We start from the raw sequence: 22,360 nt of genomic DNA, 5'->3' as shown, positions 1-22,360 counted from the left end.
GTTCTACTTTACCTTAACGTAAAGTTAATCTCAAATATACTGTATGATATAACTCCCAAAAGAAAAAGAAGCTATAAGCCAGCAGCTCTTTCTCCCTCCCCCCCCCCCCCCCAATTGTTTGTGGGTCCCACATGGCTCTTGCAATAAAGGCGGGTTTTTAATATTTTTTGGATCCTCTATTATGTTTTTGTTAAAAAGTCAATACAATATTATTATTGCAATTCTACATTGGGTTCTACTTTATCTTAAAGTAAATTTAATCTCAAATATGCCATATGATATAACTCCCAAAAGAAAAAGAAGCTATAAGCTAGCTTAATAGCTTCTTTTTCTTTTTCCCCCCCTATTGTTTGTGGGTCCCACATGGCTCCTGCAATAAAGGCCTGGTTTTAATTTTTTATCTTTAATTTTTTGGGTCTCTCTATTATGTTTTTGTTAAAAAGTCAATACAATTAACTTATTGCGGCTCTACATTGAGTCCTACTTAACCTTAACGTAAAGTTAATCTCAAATATTCGCATGATATAACTCCAAAAGCCATTGACCCAACTCTATGTATTAGTTGGCTTGTCAAGTCCAAAAGAAATAATCATTCATTCAAACTCTTGCTATATTAAATGTTCGTAATTAGTACCATATATCATAAAAACTGAGACTGATGAAAAGCTAAAATTGCGATTGAGAGAGTGAGAGTTAGTAACTATAAGTCACAAGGGGGAGAGAAATTAGCCTTAGCTTGGAATTTTTTGAAGGAAGTAGTATATGAAGAAAGCCGACGAGAGAGAGAGAGAGAGAGAGAGAGAGAGAGAGAGAGAGAGAGAGAGAGAGAGAGAGAGAGAGAGAGAGAGAGAGAGAGAAAAAAAAAATTAGCCCAAATAACCCAAACAAAAAGAAGATTATGCCAAACAAGAAGAAGTGAACATATTAAATATTATTCAAAAAAAAAAAACCCATTCAAAAACAATAAATAAATAAAAATTCCTAATTATCAAATTTGTTGTCATAGCGGTTCGTTGGCGATGGCGTTTGGAGCGATGGCTGGTGCTGATGGGCCGCACTACCAGAAAAGGTTCCAAGGATTGTGAAGAAATGAAGGATTTGTAGGGATTGTCATAAGAAATTTTTGGTATACGAGTTAGTGCTAGTATCAGGTTAGGCATATGGGTTTCCTAGCCTAGCCTATCCCAAAAATTGCCCACATCCAAAAAATGTGAAATTTAAAGTAAGTGCTGCAACTGAGCTCGCAACATTCTTCCTTGATTAGGAGAAGTAACAAATGGAGCACGAAAACTATCAAATGATTTGATAAAATCATGTACAACTATCAAATACCCGATGGCTAAATGCTATCCCATTATCATGAGCCGAAAAACAAATTCTATCCCATTATAAATCTTCCAAGTTTAGAGATCCATTCATTCAGGCAACCTTTATTAGAGATAACCAAAATCCAGTATCCTTCCCCTCTCTCTCAATTCCAAAGTAACCAATTTTGATGTAAAATGGTTGACATCAATTCAGAAAACCGTTGTTAGATTATTCTAAAATGCCAGAACCTTCTCCACCTCACAATACCTAAGTAATCACTTTTGTTTTAAAGTGTTTGAAACATGTCAGATAAATTATCACCCCAGATTTAAATGATCTCTTCCTTCTCTTCTACTCTAAATTCTTATCTACTTTGGCTTGTTTCGGGTTTCTCAACTGTTTCAGCTCAGATTTACATTGAATTTTTCAGATTTAAAAGAGATGATAAAAACAAGCCCAACCAAACTATGAATCACCTGAATTCTTCGAAAGATTAAAGCTTAAAGTTTTAAGAACTAAACGATGATACTTCCATGCTGAACTTTGAAGAATTAAATTTATACATACATTGAGCTAACTATTAATATTAAACTAGCATGTAATCTGTATTGTCCTCATCCAGGTGGCTTACACCCTCACACAGATCTTGATTTTCATTAGATCTACTAGAGTTCGGTTCAATATCCACAAGACCTTTCAGGTCCTTACCTCGGATTGCCATCCTCAATATCATGGCTCACCCAACAAGATAAATTGGCACAACTGACTGATCGAATCATTGACATAAGCTTCAAAAATTGGTCAATAACCTGTATCTTCTCAATCGATATCAGTTGGAATTTTCTCAAATCCAAGATGATCGGGTTGATTGGTGAATCAGCTCTCAACCTGAATCCAACTAACTCATGAGCACTGCTAAAAGATGTGCAAGGTCAATTTAATCTCCACAAATCGTTTAGGATTCATTCCTCATCATTCAATCCCTAAACAAACATAATCTTTTTCTTGAGCTTGAGCATATATATAGGTTGTTAGCCAGCTACCTAAAATTGATTTTGAACCAACTTCCAAGTTTCAGTTGGGAAGGGGTAAGCATACCTCCCATTTGAATTAGTAGTGTAAATATCATACTATTTCAACTTCGCAAAATGCCAAATACATTTGTCACGGATAACCGAGGTGTTATACTAAACTGTAACAAATAAGCTTCAAGATCTCCATATGCATCTAGGTAATCATAGAAAAAAAAAAAAAAAATTCAAACAGAAAATAATGGATAAATATCCATTCTAGTGACATTTTTAAAAAATGGGAATTAGACACATCTAATAGATATTTAGGTATTTATATAAGGTGGGAGTGGGAGATGGTGTTCGAAACCTAGACACCAGGCAGCACAAAAGGTGGCAGTGCCACTTGACTATTAGCTCGAACCCACACCTAATAGTTATTAAACCTATGACCTCACACTCCACCTAGCTCTAGTTACAATAAGCTCAAGGCATGATCTTCATAAACATCAATGAAAATTACTTGACAGTGTCAAGTTCAAACCTAACTCTATTCATTATCTTCTCCAACCTAAGGACTATTGTTTCAGCTGAATAGCTTCAAATCCATTGCATAAAGCATCCAGAGAAGTAAATTCCTAACATAAAGTAGCATACTTCAAATAAGTGAGAACAAACAACAGCTTAAGAATGAAACAAAGAACTTCTCAATGGAATCTAGTTCAGGTTAGAAGTGTAACAGCAACTTAATACCCATTCAGCTAAAATTGAAGGGTTCCAACTTAATTACTTTTAGCCCAAAAATTAACCAAATTTAAAGGTTTACATGCTGGTGCACAGACACACTCAATTTCAATGAATGCATCTATGCTATCAGGATAAACTACAGTTCAATTTGAATTTGGGGATCTCCATCAAGAACAATTTATTCAAATTCAATTCACATTCTTAGTGCAAGAGAAAACTTCAAAGCATCATACTGAAAACAAAAACTCATAAGATCAATCAAACAAAAACAACTCCATATTTACTGAATCAGCATATCTCCAGTTCAAATATTGCCAATGCAAAATTATAGCCTTAATAATTCTTATTGAACAAATTTTCTTTTACTGTTTTTTTCTCAGCCACCAAACAGCAGCATAACATAGAAAACCCAACAGAACATATCCAAAATAACAACTAATAACTTCATCGGCATCGATTTGCAAAACAAATATCCGAACCAAACTCCACAATCCGCATAACTTAAAACACTAACAATAATAATAATAATAGTAGTAGTAAAGAGAGAACAGAAACATAATCAGGAACCAGAACCCAAATTAAAAACTCTCTCTCTATCTCTATCTCTAAAAAAAAGTCTGAAACTTTTCGAAAACCCTAATTGAAAAAGAAATAAGCAAAAGGGTCTCTCTCTCTGTGTCACACTCACTTGGGAGTGGGAGTGGTGCCGAGGAGGCTGGCATTTTGGAGCTCGATTTCGGTGAGTTGTTGGTCGCGGTCCATCTCGATGATGAGTGGCACAGCCAGGATGAGGAAGGTGGTGCCGGCGATCCACGCCGCCTTGCCAGTGCTACGGAGGAGCTTCTTGGACACGACGGCGGCTTCGGAGGCGGCGCGCTTGGCGTGGATGACGATGGACGACTGGGACACGTTGCGGCTCGCCCTGGATATGAGGGACTGTTCGCTTTCCTTGCCTTGGGTCACTCGCTTTTTCCCTTGAGACGACGCCATTCCAAGGACCTGTGTGCGTGAGACAGAAAGAGAGAGAGAGTGAGAGAAAGGGTTTTATGGTTTTGGTTGGGTCTGCCTTGCTTTGTGGTCACGGTCAAGGGCAAACCAAACCAAATTATAGAAAAAATGTCTCCAAGGGTTTCGAGTTCGGCTCGCCCTGGATATGAGGGACTGTTCGCTTTCCTTGCCTTGGGTCACTCGCTTTTTCCCTTGAGACGACGCCATTCCAAGGACCTGTGTGCGTGAGACAGAAAGAGAGAGAGAGTGAGAGAAAGGGTTTTATGGTTTTGGTTGGGTCTGCCTTGCTTTGTGGTCACGGTCAAGGGCAAACCAAACCAAATTATAGAAAAAATGTCTCCAAGGGTTTCGAGTGTAACTTAGAAATAACAAAATATTGGTTTTCTTTTTTATAATACGGAGAAATGTTAATAAATGTTTTTAGGATAATGGTTAAAATATTAAAAAATAATGCTATTGGAATACTAAGTAGTATACTAACGATTAACACTCTTTAAATTTAAATTTACGGAAATTTTGATATTGTTTATCGAAATACAAAATTTTCTTATTGTAATTGGTTGAACTACAACGTTCTTAACCAAGTGATATAATTTTTTCATTTCACAAAAAAAGTGATATAATTTTAATAATTTAAAACTATGTCTTTTAAATATAAAATATTCACATTGTTTTTTTTCCTCTTCTTCTCCAATCACGATCAGCATGGCTCATACAAGTCCCATGGTCTAAACCTTATCTCATCTACGACATTGCAACTTTGCGTTTCAAAATGCATATCAAAAGACTTTTTGAACTAATTTTGGTAATGTCAATTGAGAGAATTAAATCTAAATTTATGGATGACAAATAAGGGTAAAAATACATTAGGGTAGTTTTTTGTTTTTTTTAAGTATTGAATTTAAGTTGGCAAAATTTTCAATCCAAGACACTGTCAATAGCTTAAAAAAATATATATGTATTTTAATTTTGTTAATTTGATTTACTTTTGAATTTTGAGACTTAGCTTAATTTTTTAGTTTGATTTATTTGTGACTTGAGACTTAATTTTGATCAAATTAGAATATTATACTCTTTTTTTTTTTTGAGAATCTAGAATATTATACTCAATTGTGTAAATTGCAATCATTTATTGAATAATATGTTTAAATAGTTGAATGAAAGTCCAACTGATTTATTAGGCATGACAAAATGATCCCAACTCAATGACCAAACCCATTTCTTACATGTTGGGATGAATTGGTTTTTATACTATCATGAATTGTGTTAGATTGGCTTAATTGTGGATTTCTCAAAGTGAGAAGATCAAATCAAGTTGATTTTTTTTTTTTCAAACCCAACCTATTTTGATAGATAAACACCCTCTACAATCATGAATGTCTCAGAAAATGGACTATTACCTATAAAAAATATATATATATATATGTATTTTAATTTTGTTAATTTGATTTACTTTTGAATTTTGAGACTTAGCATAATCTTTTAGTTTGATTTATTTGTGACTTGAGACTTAATTTTGATCAAATTAGAATATTATACTCTTTTTTTTTTTGAGAATCTAGAATATTATACTCAATTGTGTAAATTGCAATCATTTATTGAATAATATGTTTAAATAGTTGAATGAAAGTCCAACTGATTTATTAGGCATGACAAAATGATCCCAACTCAATGACCAAACCCATTTCTTACATGTTGGGATGAATTGGTTTTTAGAACTATCATGAATTGTGTTAGATTGGCTTAATTGTGGATTTCTCAAAGTGAGAAGATCAAATCAAGTTGATTTTTTTTTTTTTCAAACCCAACCTATTTTGATAGATAAACACCCTCTACAATCATGAATGTCTCAGAAAATGGACTATTACCTAAGATCTAGTCCAACTAAACCAAAAAGGTCTATTTCTTAACCCAAGTCAAGTTTTTGCTATCCAAATGCCAAAGGGCTTTGTATTTTGTACTATGTGGGGAGAGAGCTTGCACATTGTGTGGGGATGGTATTAGATTGGTTATATAGCCCATCCAACATCACCACGTGTTCAAGGCATACCAAAATAATAAGAAAGGGAGAGAGATAAAAGCTATGTATAAATGAGAAAGTATGTAGCCATTAGTTATTGTCTACGTATCTAAGATGATGGGTAAAAGTAATGCCAAAATCAATCAAGGACTATTACAACTACATCAACAAATTTCAACCATATGTTACAAGGTTTGGCCATATTGCATAGAAATACCAAATGCATGTTGTCCTATTTTGTCAAGACTCTACCTTGTCATTCTTCAATGAAAAGACAACACCTTACCCAATAGAAAAGTGATATATGCATACACTACTATTAAAGAATGATGGACCTAAGGAAGAAAAATCAATCCATCGGAAGCCCTCTCCCCTTTTCTCCTATTATTTCATACTTTGTTGTTTCTCCTCTCTCTTTCTCAACTATAACACAATACTCCATTATAACCATTCTAAAAAAAATAGTGGAATATTCAACTGATTTGTGCTTGTGGTTTTCTCCCTCTCCAAACATAGAGGGTTTCCATGTTAAAAAACATGTGTCTATGTTCTCTTGCATTTTTAATTTCTGTAACTTTACTTTCTAATTATCAAACGCCAAGCTCAGTTGGTATGTAAATGACAAGGTAGAAATCCAGTGCGTTGCTAAATCAAAACTATCACGCACACACGTATATTGGAAATGAAACACAAAAACAAAATGCACCACTTTAGGCATGTCAAGCACATTAGACCAGAAATGGTTCCAATTATTTTACTCCAGATTACTAACACCCAATCGGATCTGTCAAGAATGAATTAGAAGACTATAGGGAAAGGGGCAAACCAATTAGGGACAACATAACCAATTTTCTTTGTTTTCGGTTTATATTTTTGCCATGTCATAGAATCTGACAAATTAGGACTAATGTAGCATATTTAAATTATTTTATTTATTTTTCTTTTTTCTTTTTTTTGGGGGGGGGGGGGTGGGGGAAAGAAAACTAGTTCAGAATTGAATGAAAATATATTCCCTTAAAAACTAGTTTTTAAATTTTGATGCTTTTAAATGCAGATTCCCCGCATGCATATTTCTACCCAAAAAAAAAAAAATAGTTTTAATTTTTAAATTTGGCATTTTTCACATACATTTGTCCACCAAAATTGATTCTAAACTAAGTCTAGACAAACTAGATACTCCGTATTAGATAAAGAAAATTCAATTTTAGCCTTCATTCATCTTATATCAAAATTGATTCAATTCTGTAATTTGCCATACTCTCCCATAAAGGAATGGAACTACAGAACCCTACAGAGTCCAAGAATGGGGCATGGATGGAGCACCCAATAAACATGTGCTAAATTTCAAATAAAGTTGAATAGGAGAACCAAAAAAAAAAAAAACCAGATACTCTTGCAGTTTGCTAAAATTGAGATAACTAACTTTATAATACTCAAAGATCATTCAACTAATATAAAACCTCTCTTTATATACTGCAAGCATGAGAATGGTAAGTTTAGAAGATTTTCCACTTCCAGGGATTTGGATGAGATAGTGTTCATAACCAAATCCCTGTTAGAATAACCACCACTTGTTCGAAGACCTCTGCACACAACCAGAGATGTATTACACACCCAAGGAACTGAAACAATAAAACCCAAACCAGAACCTTCTTTCCCACAACTTCCACTTCCAACCAGCACATCCTTGTACGCTCTGCCTATTCCAGAAACATACTTTCCCATTGGCAAAATTTGCTGAAGAAAAGATGGAGCAGACCCAACAACATCCAAGATATCGGAATCTGAATGAAGGTTCACCACCACGGTGCCATGTCTAGGGTGAAGTTGAGTACTAAGAGATTTTAGAAATTGGGAACTTGGGTCCCAAAGCTTGCGAGGGAAGATGTCTTCACCATCATACGCATCAATGAAGACCATATCATATAGATTTGTGTTGTCAAGTACAAATTTCTCAGCATCTGATTCATAGAGGTAAAGCCTCTCATGTATGCCTTTCCACAGTACTTCATCAATAGTACTAGGTTTGGAGAAGGCACGCTCACCTGATGGGGTCATAACTGAGAAAGCAGGAAAACCCATAGCTTTGATTGAGGCTGAGATGACAAGGGGATCAATTTCAACTATGTTAATAACAGCACCTGCAGTGAGCACAAAAACTGTGAGTCAAGTATACAGGGAACAGCTGCCAATCATTCAATACAAAAATATAATGGATATCCAGTGTTGGTAAAAGTGTCAAGCATACTTAATCATACAGGCCTCCTAGAACCTAAACACATAGCACAAGTGCGAGCTTGATTGCAGTAAAGAGTAGATTTTCTAAACATAATGCATAATAACATCTAATAGAAATATTCACAACATATACTAAAGAAAAGTTAAAAATTAAAAATAGTAATATATTTTTCCCATTTAACTCAAATGGATAGTGCAATTGCACAAAGCTTGTAAGTTCAAATTTTATGTAAGTCATTCCAATTTCTTAAAAATTTTATATAGTTATTTGAAATCAATAATCAATGGACAATATGATAATAATCTATTCACATTAAGTTTAAACATAACATTTTATATAATTCTCTTATACTTTATAAAAATAATAACTAAGACAACAAATCAAAATGGAGTATATCTTTCAATCAAAATATATTCAAAACACAAACACCAAAAAGCACAAGAATTGTAAATTATCCATGTTTGTATCCTTTGATAGGTAAACAAAAAAGGTATATGTAGTAGATAGCATTTATATAATAATTCAAAGGTCCATGTCTTTTCCTTCAAGATCAAGCCGTAAAATTTAATTGCTCATATTTTTTAGCTAAAAATTAAAAAAGCACACATAGGCATGCTTTGTGCTTTTCCTTCAAGATTGGGCCGTAAAATTTCATCACTCATATTTTAGCTAAAAAATATAAAATTACACATAGGCACATGATTTGTGCTTTTTCAAAAAGCACTAGAAAAGAATGCTTGAGGCACGATTCATTTAACAAGCTTCACTTCATGCTTTTACAAAAAGCACTAGAAAAGCATGCTTGATGCATGATTCATTTAACAAGCTTCACTTCAACCAAGTGTGCTCTTAACCACACTGTGTATGACAAAGACAATTCTCACATACTTCTCAAAATAACAAAATTACACAAGTATGCAAATGCAAATTTATTTCCAACACAGCATCAGAGGTTTTTCTCTGAGCACCATTTGGATGTCAAGAGGACATAAGGAAAGAAAATCTACAGGCAATATTATGAAGCAAAGTCATAACATATGTATAAAAACTACGTATAAAATAAAACAGCAAGTTCCATTTTCCTACCACTTTGAGGATACGTAGCAAACAGTTAAAATCCCTCTTCTAAAGTAATTAATCAATAACTTTGTCTATGTTCGTGCTTAGTGCCATATATTTTGTTCACAACCAGTTTCAAGTCCAGAAAAAAGGAAGGTTATGGTAAGTGAATGGTTAGAGTAAAATTTAGTCACTATATCATGAATATAAGGAAATTTGTTTAAAGATAGGGATAGCTTGTATTAATGAAATGATGAGGGAGAGTACCCTTAATATGGTTTGATCACGTTTAGAGGAAAGTGATTAATGCACCAGTAAAAAAGAGTAAATTGATTCAAGTAGAGGGAATGACAAAAAAAAAGAGTAGAGGACAAAAAAATGACATATCATTTAAGGAAGTAATGAAAAGTGTAACTTCGGATAGAATAGAACGACGAAAAGGAATACATGTGGCCAACACTGACAAGTCTATTTAGGATACATAACCAACCCAAAAATTTGGGAACTAAGGCTTGGTTGTTGTTGAAAAGTAATTACTTAAACATAAAGACTTCAAGTTTATTGAGTGACAGGCACCTGGCATCTGTAGTAATGATCAGAATGGAAACAAAAGAAGAGAAGAGAGATACATCATTGGACATAAGTGTGGCTTTCAGAAATTGTGAACCTTTTTGAAAGCTAAAAATTTGCATATAATAATGTCATTTGTGCAGCATATTAACAGATCTCAGATTCATTTCAAGAGTACTGAATTTGAGAATAAACTAGTCCTCGTGAATTGCAAAATATGATTCAGACCACCTTTTAATGTAAACCATACAAATCCATCTTCTATTTTTTCAAAGAACTAATATTAAAGCCCATTTGGTTGCTTCCTATGTATTAAAAATTAAGAAGGAAAGGGAACTAAAAATTTTACTTTTCTGGAACCTTTTAGCTCAACTGCAGGTTTCCTCATTCAAGATGAAGGAGTTCTTACTGCAGAATCTTAGTGCTTTAAACATCCTATATCCAAACATTTGGAATATAGCCTGTGACAATCCAGCTTCACACAGGCAGAGAGATAGAACTGGTTCAAGTTCTTTTTAGACTTTTCAATGTTTTATGGATGTTTGAATTCACTGCTTGCAGTTCAAAGCAACAGAGCCAGGAAAAAAAAAAAAAACATATTTTTGGCTAAAAGGTCAAGTTGTGAATCATTATCTAACATAAAATGTATTTTTAGATTTCCTAATAACCTCCCAAGTGGGAAAAAAGAAACACAAATAATTCAAAGCAATAGAGCTTCAGAATAGACACTTTTGCTGCTGCTGAAGTTCTACATAGAGCTTTTTGGTTGATAAGTTATAGCAGCACTGCAAGTTGGTTAGTTTTGTTTGTGTAAGTGCAGTGGGGAAACGGTGAGTCATTTATTGCTTCACTGTGATTTTACTTCTGTCTTGTGGTGTGAAGTCTTCTCTTTGTTTAGAGTTCATTGGGTAATGCCATCCTCATTATTTGGGTGGAAGAATATGTTTGGCAAGCACTCCTCAGTAGTTTGGAATTTAATGCCATCTTGTTTGATGCGGTTAGCATGGAAGGAGCGCAATTCTCGCATGTTTCAGAATGTCAAAAGATTCCTCAAACAGTTGAAATTATTATTGATTTGCAACCCATTTGAGTAGTCTTGGGTTTGGGGCTTTACTTATTGTACCCCCGTTTTAGAATTTCATGATTCTCTTAGCTATGCTGTGTAATTTTTTTTTGACCCTTTGTGTTCATCATCGTGAACATAAAGTGTTTGTTCTTTTTTCAATTAAGCAATTATACTTACTGATCAGAAAAAAAGTTACAGCAGCACTAAGCAAGATCCAACAGCTCCTTTTATTTTTGTGCTTGCTGTATAGAGCATATGCCCTCAAAGTCATAGCAATGATGCTACTTTCGAACAGACACACAATTCGACTCATTCATCTAGATCATGAATGTTTGGAATCATATTATGCAAGGAGATATTGCTTTTACTAATTCGTATTGAAGGGTGATGTGAAATCACAGTAGAATCAATACACTCAAAATAAAATATTTGATGATTTTCTTTTCTTTCTTTTTTATTTTTATTTTTATTTTTAACTTCAGAAAAAACAAAATGTTCATTAAATTTCAAACTACCTCTGACACCAATAGAAGAAAAGCACAGCACATAAACAATGGGTAAGTGATATTTTCTCACCTTTGATTTTACTAGCCAAAAATAATGGTAAGCTTCCCCCACCATGACCAATACATAAGATATTCATTGTTTTCTTCCCATGCACTGCATTAATGATATCATAACCACAAGATGCTATAGTTGACAACCCAACTGATACCATACTCTTCAGATCTGCAAAATGTAAAGAGACCAAAAGGTTACTTCAATTTCTTTAAAAATTAAAAAGAACAAATTCTGACCAAAAAAGGTGTAGCAATGGTTCAATTCATTCAGGAATCTTTATTTGAAATGTAGGAGCAATCAACATCACATACAGACGCAAAAGGTACCATATTGTCAAACTCTATTGAAGATAAAGACAATACCGTAACCAAAGATCAACTAGCACATCTATCATGACAAGAAACAGAGATCTATAGTCTTTGATCAACACACACACAGAAAAAGATTTAAAAAAAAAAAAAATTCAAAGCACAAATAAGTGCAGCATCCAACAAATAAACTGCCTAGATTTCCAATTTGCCAAAATTGTACCAGTTTCAGAAATGAGAATGACTTCCCTCTCGTCATATACTAATTTCTATCAGTGAGAGTACTCCATACTCACTCACTAACAAATCTTTATTGCTCATGCATTTCATACAGTATAGCACTAACAGTAGTACAGCTTGAATCGATAAATAAACACACCCACATGTATCTAAGTACCAAGACTTTCAAATCAAGGATCTGTAGAAATACAGAAACTTAACCTCAATCAACAATCATTCATTATTCTGCAAATAAAGCAAGGGAAAAATAATCAAAATAGATCCTCAATCATAGCCAAACATGGGGTTTTCCGACATCTACTTTTTTAAGTTGTACAAACTATTACAGACCCACAATGTGGCTGCTAGGTTTCTTTTCTTTCCTTTCTTTCTCTTTTTCTGAGAATATAACAGTGATATTATGAAAGGAAAAGCTTATTTAGGAGCCATTAATATTTGAGGTTCAAATTCAATAAGGTGCATAAATGCTACAAGTAATTAACAAGTGTTGATGAAAATACAATCTGCCTGCTAAAAAGAGAAAAAATAAAATAAAATTCCAAGCATAGTACCTATCAGATACTCAAGTGTTAAGCATGCATATGAGATTGAACAGAACTGAAAATTTGTTTATTAAAAGCACATCTATTCACTTTCTCCATTTATTGATTAACTTGAAACAGATTTTATCTTTTTCTTCTTTTAAAGTTTAAAAAAAAAAAAAAAATTCGAAACGGATGAGAAGATATAGAAGACAAGGAAATGAAGAAGAAACAAAGAATCTAAGAGGACAGAATCCACTAAAACATGAAGGGGAGGAAAAAAGCCACAAAGAACAAGTGAGCAACTATCACAGACAGAGTTCCTTTATAGTCTGGGGTTACACCAACTAATGATTTTGCAAATTCAGACTTTCAAAAGAATACTCCAAAGGTCTACAGATGATGACACAACCGCTCTAACACACTCCACAACTACATTTTTAATCTTTTGGTCTATCAATTGCTTTAGAGCACTCTCCATTCTCCTACAATGATTTACCGAGCTAATTTAGTATTTTGACAAACCCCTAAAACCTATTGCAAAACCTTCCAAGTCTGCCCTAACAACTTCACCAATACCAAAAGCGGTCCAGAAAACCCAAAATGCCAATATGTGAACCACCACAATAAGACTTAAGGGTCATTTGCAAGAGTCTTGTAGCAAAACTAGCAGCTCCTGACGTTTCCCACAAAAATGGCCAGGGCCCAAACCCCTCCACCCCCATTGTTGTAACTTAGGAAGCACGGAAACGGACACAAGTAAGGGTATGACACGGCAACACAGGTAATTTCTGAAAATTATAACATGACATGGGTACAGCACCCTAGTATCATAGCTATCTAATCTTAACCATTCATTTATTATCATCGAATGTATATATATACACACACAATAAAAAGGGTATTTACATGGAACAGCAAGGCAATGTGGCTGCTGCATAAGGCAGATTGAAGCGGGTTCGGATTGGCGATAAGCAGACATAACTTTGACAGTGCTCTGGCGAGTATCATCATTAAAGCGAAGAGCGCGCCATTGGTAACCGAGTATCCGAAAACGCTCCTCATCTCCACGTCCTGATCCTGATCCTGGACACACCTCTGCATACCTTTCCTGTAACCATCTCTCCATTCTAGGCCACTGCACTTCACTCTGCAACCAAAATAAATTTAAATCAAGTTTAATTGTTGATCAAGAGAGAGAGAGAACGAGAATGAGAATGTGCAAGGCTAACAGGTTTAGAGGAAGGGAAAGCGAGCACGGAGACGACGCCGTTTCCTTTGTCGGAAGAAGAACGGAAAACGGTGTGACCATGGGACTCCGATCCCCACCACTCTGATGAGAATGACCAGTCCCTTCGTCCTCTACACGCTGCCGTATTGCTGTCGAGAATCTTCGCCGGAAGTTCCATGCCCACCTTGACCTTCGCCACACCATCACCCCAAATTCTCTTAAAATTTGGACTAAGCTAAATGGCCAACGGTCCCTAAACCCTAAACCCCTAAAAAAAAAAAAAAAAAAAAACTCAGGGTTTTAGTTGACTAATGAGCATGATTTATGATTTTTTTTTTTTTTTTGGAGCTAAATGATAGAATGATTTATGATTTTTACTTTGTTTTGTTTACTGTAATTTAAATGATTTCATTTTGTATTTTTTTTTTTTTAAGACGGCTCTTTTTGATGTGGAAAAAATCATGAAGAGGTTATCCAATTTTATCCAAAAAATATACCAATTCTATTTTAAAAGGTGTGCTTTAAATGCTGTTAATCCTATTTGAATGTTTTTTTTTTTTAATTTCAAAAAAAAAAAAATTCTCTTCTCTTATTTGTAACCTTTATTATTGAAGATGTTCAAACATTACCCCATATATATATATATATATATTTGTTTGTTTGTAAATCATGTAGAAGTATTTAAAAAAAATTGAATATGTTGCATTGATTCGGTACCTTGTTCTTCCGTCAATTTCGTACCAAATGCAACATAGAACACAAATTTAAAAGGGTTCATGCTATTTCCCCCCCTCCCCAAAGTATCAAAATAAACCTTTAGTCTCATATCGATTGTGGTGATGTGCGTTTGTGGGCTTATATACTGTTCTGCGGTACAAATTGCCGCATGCAGTTTTTGTATTGACTTGTAGTGTTGAGTTTCATTTCCTCCCTCCCCTTTGAGTATTAAAAAAAAAAAAAGGTTCATGCTACAATAATTATGAGAAATAATAATATAAGGAGAATTTTGTTTTTGTTTGTATGAAGATAATAAAAGGGTATTCTACACACTAGTAATAGTTGAAATAATAATTGCTGATAATAACATAACAATTTTTCTCTATTGAAGACACACTTATCGCTTATGAAATCAAAGAAGCACAACTTTACAAACAATCCGACAAATTATAAAACACACCCAAATCAAATAGTCAACCATGCAGCGACATGTGAATCTGAAAATTTATTCATTCAGCCAGCATTTAATGATTGTCCCTATTATTTTTTTAACTTTTATAGTAAACTAAAATGTAGTCAGACAGCACATAATTTTTTTTATAAAAAAAAAAAGAAAAAAAAAACCAGTCCTATATGGTTGATGATTCTAGAGAGATTTGAAATTGTACATCTTGATTGAAAAAGTTAGTGTGAATTCAGCCAGAAATAAAAAGAGAGCACAGAACTACAAAAGCGTTGACATTTCCATTTCCATTTGGGAGGCTAAATAAGCCAAAAGTTTAAAATTTTAAAAGAGAGCAGGCGGAAAAGGAAGGCGTCATTTTGGCGTGTTGAGTTTGACCCAACAGAGGAGTGATTCGATTCGTTTCGTATTCTATTACTATTTACTATTTCCTTTCCTTTCCTTTCCGCAATCATCAATCAAAACAAAGACGCAACAAAAAGCACAGTTAGTTCCAAATTCACACCCTTTCTCTGTCGAATATCCGCACCAGTCAACAACTCTTGCTTTCCGTGTTTTTGGCTTTCTTTCCCTCCATACCATGCTTTTTTTCTTGGTTGCTTAATATAATAATAAGCTCAAGACTCACGACTCTCAGCACCAACCACCAAAAAATGGAAGAAACAACAAGTTTGGTTTTTTTCATCTTGGTCTTCTTCTTTTTCTTTGGTTTTTGTTTTGTTTGTTGTACAAGTTTTCTTGAATACTGAATTGGGTTTTGTTGTTTTATTTGGAATCTTCAAGTGTATCCAAAGGTGAAAGTCAGGGAACAAGACGATCAAGAGGATTTCAAGGGACCTTCTTTGCTTCCATTGAATGATGATTCTTCTTTTCCAGGTATTACTTGCTCCTCTCTTTCCTATTTCTTCTTTTTAAACTTCCTTTTTATTATTAACTTAATTTAATCCTATTTTTAGTTTATTATTATTATTATTATTATTGAGTTATAATCGCCTTGTGAAACAGCCCTGAGATTTTTGGTTGTTTTAAAATTTAGATCATCTATATGGGAATTGGTTATTTGGGTGAAATTTGAATAATCTTGTTTTATCTTTTTTCTGCCAAGGTATGATGAAGACAGTATCAGCTTCAGTAGGACCTTTTGACTTTTTTAAAAAATAAATTAAAATAAATCCAATTACCTTTTGACTTAGTCAAAAGAATCCGATGGATCGAGCAACGTAAAGTTCCATCTAAATATTATCTTGTGTTACTGTGCCAACTCTATATTGCATTTGCTATGAAATTGACTGAAAAATAAATAAGAAACATCAGAGAAACATGAGTACTAACCATTTTGTTTGGAAACATCCCGGTTTTAACTGGGCCCTGGTTTGGCAGGTAGTTGGGAAGATTTCTTTTCTTTTTTTAGATAATTGGATTGGGGGAGGGTGGATTAAAACTCTGTATATCTCTGTTGGAAACATTGGGAGATGCCAACTATGCGGGAAGATTAAAAATTAAAAATTAAAGCTTGTGAGAATGCAATGCAAAAGTACTAGAGAATGAATTACAGAAGTCATAGGTGAGTGTATTAAAAAACTTGGAAGTGCAGTAAGGACGCAGCACAGGTGTTTTTCTGCTGGTGTACTAACACCCTGCCAAGAAAAAACTTAGTACAACCAAGGCCAACCTGTGGAGGAGGCTGGCCAAGGAGGCCCTAAAGGTTAAAGTCAGCAAAACAGGTAGAGCCAATAGTGACAGGGGAATTATCCCCCAAGATCAGGCTTTTTGGCCTGTCTGTTGATTGTTCTCTTGGCCTTTCGGACCTTCGGACCTCAAAACTGTAGGCGCATGGAACAAGTTCAATCGTATTAAATGTGATTGACAATTGGTAGGGCATGATAAAATGCCGATGTGAGGCCCTCATTTTGAGGGGGATCAGAGTATCATACTGACCGGCCAAAGGGAAGATTCCTACAGGAGTACAGTAATGCAGTTACATCCTCCTGAGATGGGTTGATCGTTGTGGCCCTAGGACCCAGTGACCGAAGAAGGGTCAGTTGCCAAATGTGCATTATGAGGATCTTTTTGGCCCAACCCCTTCTAAAGTAATTATGGTATATAAAGAAAGGTTTAGTTACCATATTAGTCCTAACATTTGCACCATATTTCAAAATGGTTCCTAACCTATTAAATGTGTTATTTTAGTTCCTAACCTTTTGTTCTTGTATCAAAGTAGTCATTATTGAAAAGTAGTGGATGAAAAAGTCTGATCTGACAAGCAGAGATGTACTGGATTTACATTAGTAAAATTACTTGATCACAATTCGAAACCTTATTGCAATCAACGAGGCACACTTCCATCCACTACTTAACAGCAATTACTATTTTGACACTAAGAATGAAATGACATTTGAAAGGTTAGAGACCATTTTGAAACATTATGCAAAGGTTAAGAACCAAAATGGCAATTAAATCAAATAAAATTTACAGAGGTAGTTAACATTAGGGAAATTTACTGTCACTAGTTTGTGTAGTTTCTTGCATCAAACTTTGATCAGAGTGACTTACAGGTCCCATAAATATATTTTCCCTTAGCAGCATCTCACAACCAGACTAGCCAGAATGTTTTATCACTTGCAATCCAAGAAATATTTTCTAAAATGCTAAAGGCAAGTGCAAAGTCCTCCTGTGGTTTACCTCCTGAGACAAAGCTTTGATACATCTTTCCTGATGATATTTTATCCTCTTTGGAAGTTGAAACAAAACTAGCCTTGGTTCAAATGTCACTGATTTCTGTCTGAACACTGATAATTTATGAGGTCAATTGATACATGAAACCAACAATTTTAAATTGAAAAATTATCACAAGAGTATTGTTTTAAATTTAAGACCTCTAACTGCTGTGATGAAGTTTGTTAAACTTCTATCTTTTCTTTTTTTTGGTAAAACTATATCTATGTTTACTTTCAGTAGATTGAATGGTAGTTGGGTTTTAAAATATAATCCTTAACTTCTTTTTCTTATTCTTCTTCCTCTCCTCCCCATTTCAGCTAACGAACATGAAGAAATTTCTCCAGCATATGCTGCAAAAATTCCAAAGTCTTATGTACCAAACGTACTTGTGTCAACAACTTCTGTATCTGAAAGTTTGATTATGCCCACAATTTCTGCATCTGAAGGTTTGGTTTTGCCCCACAGATTTCTGGAAAAAAATCCTGCATGTATTTTTGCATAGAGATATCTTACAGTTATGACATCCTCCTCTGTTGATCAACAGAAGCAGGGGAAATTGACAAAAAGATTGATGAGGATGATAAAATAAGTATTAGAGCCAGCTCAATCCTGCGTCCACGTGCTGTCTTATCTAGTCCAGGTAATTTCACATAACTACTTCATTATAATTTTACTTTTTCCTTTTCTTTATTTATCTATCTCATTCAGTTCTTGCAATTAGGTTCTATTAGTTATTAATGACCTTATATGGACAATATGGGAATAATTTCTCCCAAATAAAATTCTAGAGAATTTTTAAGAAATAAAATATAATACAGAGGGAAATTATTATTATTATTATTATCATCATCGTCATCATAATATCTGGCAGTTTGTGTAATCACAATTTTTCATTATGATACTTTCTGAATTGACTATCTTAGGGGAAGTTTTTAAAAAAATCTAAACAACTAGGTGTTTGCACTTTGTAGCACAAGATTGTTATTATCTTCATCACAACTTCTAAAATAGTAAGATCATCCCAAAACAAATCAGGGACATATTTTTCTGTGTGTGCAGCACATAACAACCATCCATGTTTCACGATAACTTATAAATTCAACCAAAAACTACAATAGATATGGCATAGCGACATCTCACAATGGTTAAGGTTTGCTTTTAACTGCAATGATAGAGACCTTTGAAGAATTCTTCACTGGAACATGTCAATCCGTATGCAGTGATGAACTACAATTGTGGGAAGAATCTTTGGCTACATACAGAAGCCTAGAGAGAGAGAGATGCTAAGATAATTCACTTTTTGTAGATGGAAGCTAAGAGTCCAATCATTTTTCTTCTGGTGGGGATAAAATTTTAGGACAAAGCTTGGCTTTTCCTGGCAAATTATAATACAATCCATGTCTAATATTTAAATCAGTCACATGACTTTTTAAATCAGTCATGTGACTAAAATTACAAATGGATGGTCTCTTTGATTGCCATGTTATAGGTTGGAGCAAGATAGCTTAAACATGTTTGGAACCAAACTTTTTCCAAAGTTTTATCATTATGCTTTAGGAAGAGAAAGAATTAACTTAAGGAAATTGAATCTAAAATGTACTTGTTGAGACTGCGGCGTAACTTATTTCCTAATGCAAGTGTCATCAACATCAACACTCACACATTGAGACAAATTTAACCTCACCTATGATCTATTTGCAGCCTTTTTAACTCTTGGCATTTGGTAAATTTCTATTCAGATAATGACATGATGATTGGGAATAAAAATAGCATCAAAGCAAAACGACCTTCAGGTTTGAAGAACCACAACTTGGTTCAAAGCAGACATGCACAGTGTAAGATTATCTCGAGCAACATCACTGAATGTACTGTTCACACAAGGAAATCCAAGGATGCTGATGATAGTAAGGGCGACCTTAGAGGAAAGAAAGGGTCCACAGTAGCAGTTCCAAGTCAAAAAAGATACCTCAGGACTAGCAAACCAAGCTCTGTGAAAACTTAGTGTTAGATTATATGACGGTTGGTGCTTGAACTTCAGTAGATTGTACTGAAATGCAGGGGTTTTTTCTCCTTTTTCTTAAAAAATCTCATGCTTTATTGTAATTATCCTTCACATAATACAATTCACACAATGGCAAAGTTTCACACCATCTATAAATCACTTCATTTTCATTTCCTTTTTCCCCCTTCTCTTTCATTCCAGTGTTTCTGACATATTTAACTGTCTTTGCTTTGTTTTAGGTGCCAAGAGTGAGCAGTTTATATTGTACTAACTAAATTAAATTTTTTTATCTAAAAAAAAAAAAAATTCTACAGTCAGCACTAATTTTCAATTAATCTATTATATATACAGTACCATATAGATTAACATAGAATTATTGAACCATTCATCCTAAATTATAGGAAAATTTGCAATGTAACCTTAAAGTATGAAAATTTTACAATCAACATTTTAATTAGAAATTAATCTACTTACTAACTTGTTAATTTAGATACTAATTTGGGAGTGGGTTTTAGTTAGTTTAACTAGTAAAGTTTCTTATTGTCGAATAAAAAATCTGAAGTTCTATCCTTGCTTACACCAAAACCCAATTGGTGTTTTAATCTATGACAAAAGGTAATCATCAATGACAAATGCTATAGATTGAAACTCTACCTCATCCAAAAAAAAAAAAACTAATTTTGAATGGTGGAGTGAACATTAATTTTGAATTAAGCTGTTAATTGTAGGACGTACTTTGCAAACAGCCCCATAATTGTTTGTGGATACAAATAACCATAAATTTTAAATGGTTCCAAGAATAAATACTAATTTTGGATGGTGGAGTGAACATTAATTTTGAATTAAGGCGTTAATTGTAGGATGTACATTGCAAACAGCCCCATAATTGTTGGTGGGTACAAATAACCGTAAATTTTAAATGGTTCCAAGAATTTGAATTTGTTTAGGAATTTGGTCAACTACATTTTTTTTTTAGAGGTTGTTTTAACTTATAACATCCGCTTCTAATGATTTCTCTTTATTATTAAACCAAGACACTAATTAGTTTTTTAGTATAGATGGCTAACTACTAATTTGGTTAGCAATATTCTAGTAAAAAAATAATCATTACGTTAACAAATAGGCAAAAAAAAAAATAAAAATCTGATTTTTAATTTTTTTTTTGTTTTAAAATTATTTTGGTTGGGTAATTTTTATTTATTTATTTTTTTGAGGAAGAAGTAAGTGAGTTTTATTGGATAATATCAGTATGGAATACATCATCCACATCACTGGGTAGCTCTTCTACCCAAACATCAGTATCTGCAGTTAGAACTGCTCTTCTAGCTAGGGTATGGGCTATTTTATTACCCCCCCTACGAGTGAGTACAAAACAACTACTAACTAGAGGAGAACCAAGACAACGAATCTCATCTATAATATGGCCGAACAGAGTGTGGCATGCTCCCGTCGAGTTTATGGCTGCAATTACCTTTTGGCAATCTTCTTAAAAAAACCATTTGAGATAGACACAACTCCCTGGCCAGTGTAACAGCTCGACTTGCCGCTAGAGCTTCAGCGTGCTCTACTGATTGTGGCAGCGAGATTCTTTGGCTCAAAGCTCCTATCACAGTGCCGTTACAGTCCCTTACCACCACTCCAAGTTCAGCACAATTGCAATGCTCAAACAACGCCGCATCAAAATTTGCTTTGTAAACACCCACTGGTGGTGGGGACCAGCCAACCCAAGTTGATCGTGAAACTGGACTAGGGGCTTGTTTTTGGACGTCAAAAAACTCCATCACCATCTTCTTTACTCGTTTGTTGATCTCATGAAGGGGCCACGTTGGCTGTTGCTCGCGAAGTTTATTCCGACGCTGCCATAGACTCCATGCGGTTGTGGTGAAAACAACCACGTTGAAGACAGACCCAAGCTCGAAAACAGCGTCAAAAAGATCCAAGAAAGATCTAAAAACCCTCTGATACAGTTTGGCGAAGCAGAAACTCGATTTCCAAACCGCCTTCGCATGGTCACATAGCCATAGCACGTGTAAAATCGTTTCCTGGTGTTCTTCACAAAGTGAACAGGTCTCGTCCACTGGGATTTGCCGACATACCAGGTTTTGCTTTATGGGTAGTGAGTCCTTTGCTGCTCTCCAAATGAAGTGCTTGATTTTTTGGGGAGTTCTGATCTTCCGAATTCTTTTCCACACATTCCAGCCATCCCATTTGAGGAAGAAGGAGAAGAGTTAAGCACCTTAGATGCAAGCATGTGGTAAGCTATTTTGACCGTGTAGCTTCCATCAGGAGACAAAGGCCACACAAGATAGTCCACTTGATGCAACTTGCTCACATAAATCCTCCTTATTGTCTCCACTTCCCATGGATAAAAGGAGCTCTCTAGCAACTCAATATTCCACTCCATAGTATTAGGATAGAAAAGATCAGAGACTTTCTCTACACTTGCATCCAACCTTGGTGAAACTATCTTGCCTCTTCCAGGTTCAGGAAGCCATTTATGCTCTTAAACACTAATAGAACGCCCATCCCCAACCCTCCAAACAACACCTTTTAGAATCACCTCTCTAGATTG

The 22,360-nt window shown here is 34.5% G+C and overlaps 2 protein-coding genes across 2 annotated transcripts; one reads left to right on the top strand and one right to left on the bottom strand.

Annotated features, from left to right (window-relative positions):
- Positions 1-7,276: 7,276 nt before the first annotated feature.
- LOC112034246 (uncharacterized) lies at positions 7,277-14,194 on the bottom strand. The gene is made up of 4 exons (XM_024067054.2): positions 13,890-14,194; positions 13,567-13,807; positions 11,604-11,756; positions 7,277-8,234 (listed from the first exon to the last, which is right to left on the bottom strand). Exons 1-4 carry the CDS (start codon positions 14,064-14,066, stop codon positions 7,534-7,536), a joined length of 1,272 nt encoding a protein of 423 aa, XP_023922822.2. The 5' UTR covers positions 14,067-14,194; the 3' UTR covers positions 7,277-7,533.
- A 1,280-nt stretch (positions 14,195-15,474) lies between these two features.
- Positions 15,475-19,962, top strand: LOC112034271 (uncharacterized). Its single transcript, XM_024067090.2, has 5 exons — positions 15,475-15,737; positions 15,852-15,944; positions 18,104-18,232; positions 18,331-18,426; positions 19,526-19,962. Exons 1-5 carry the CDS (start codon positions 15,722-15,724, stop codon positions 19,786-19,788), a joined length of 597 nt encoding a protein of 198 aa, XP_023922858.2. The 5' UTR covers positions 15,475-15,721; the 3' UTR covers positions 19,789-19,962.
- Positions 19,963-22,360: the final 2,398 nt, after the last annotated feature.

The sequence above is a fragment of the Quercus suber genome, unplaced genomic scaffold (assembly GCF_002906115.3).
Source record: "Quercus suber isolate HL8 unplaced genomic scaffold, Cork oak 2.0 scaffold_614, whole genome shotgun sequence".
NCBI lineage: Eukaryota > Viridiplantae > Streptophyta > Magnoliopsida > Fagales > Fagaceae > Quercus > Quercus suber.
This window is presented reverse-complemented; position numbering and strand designations above follow the sequence as displayed.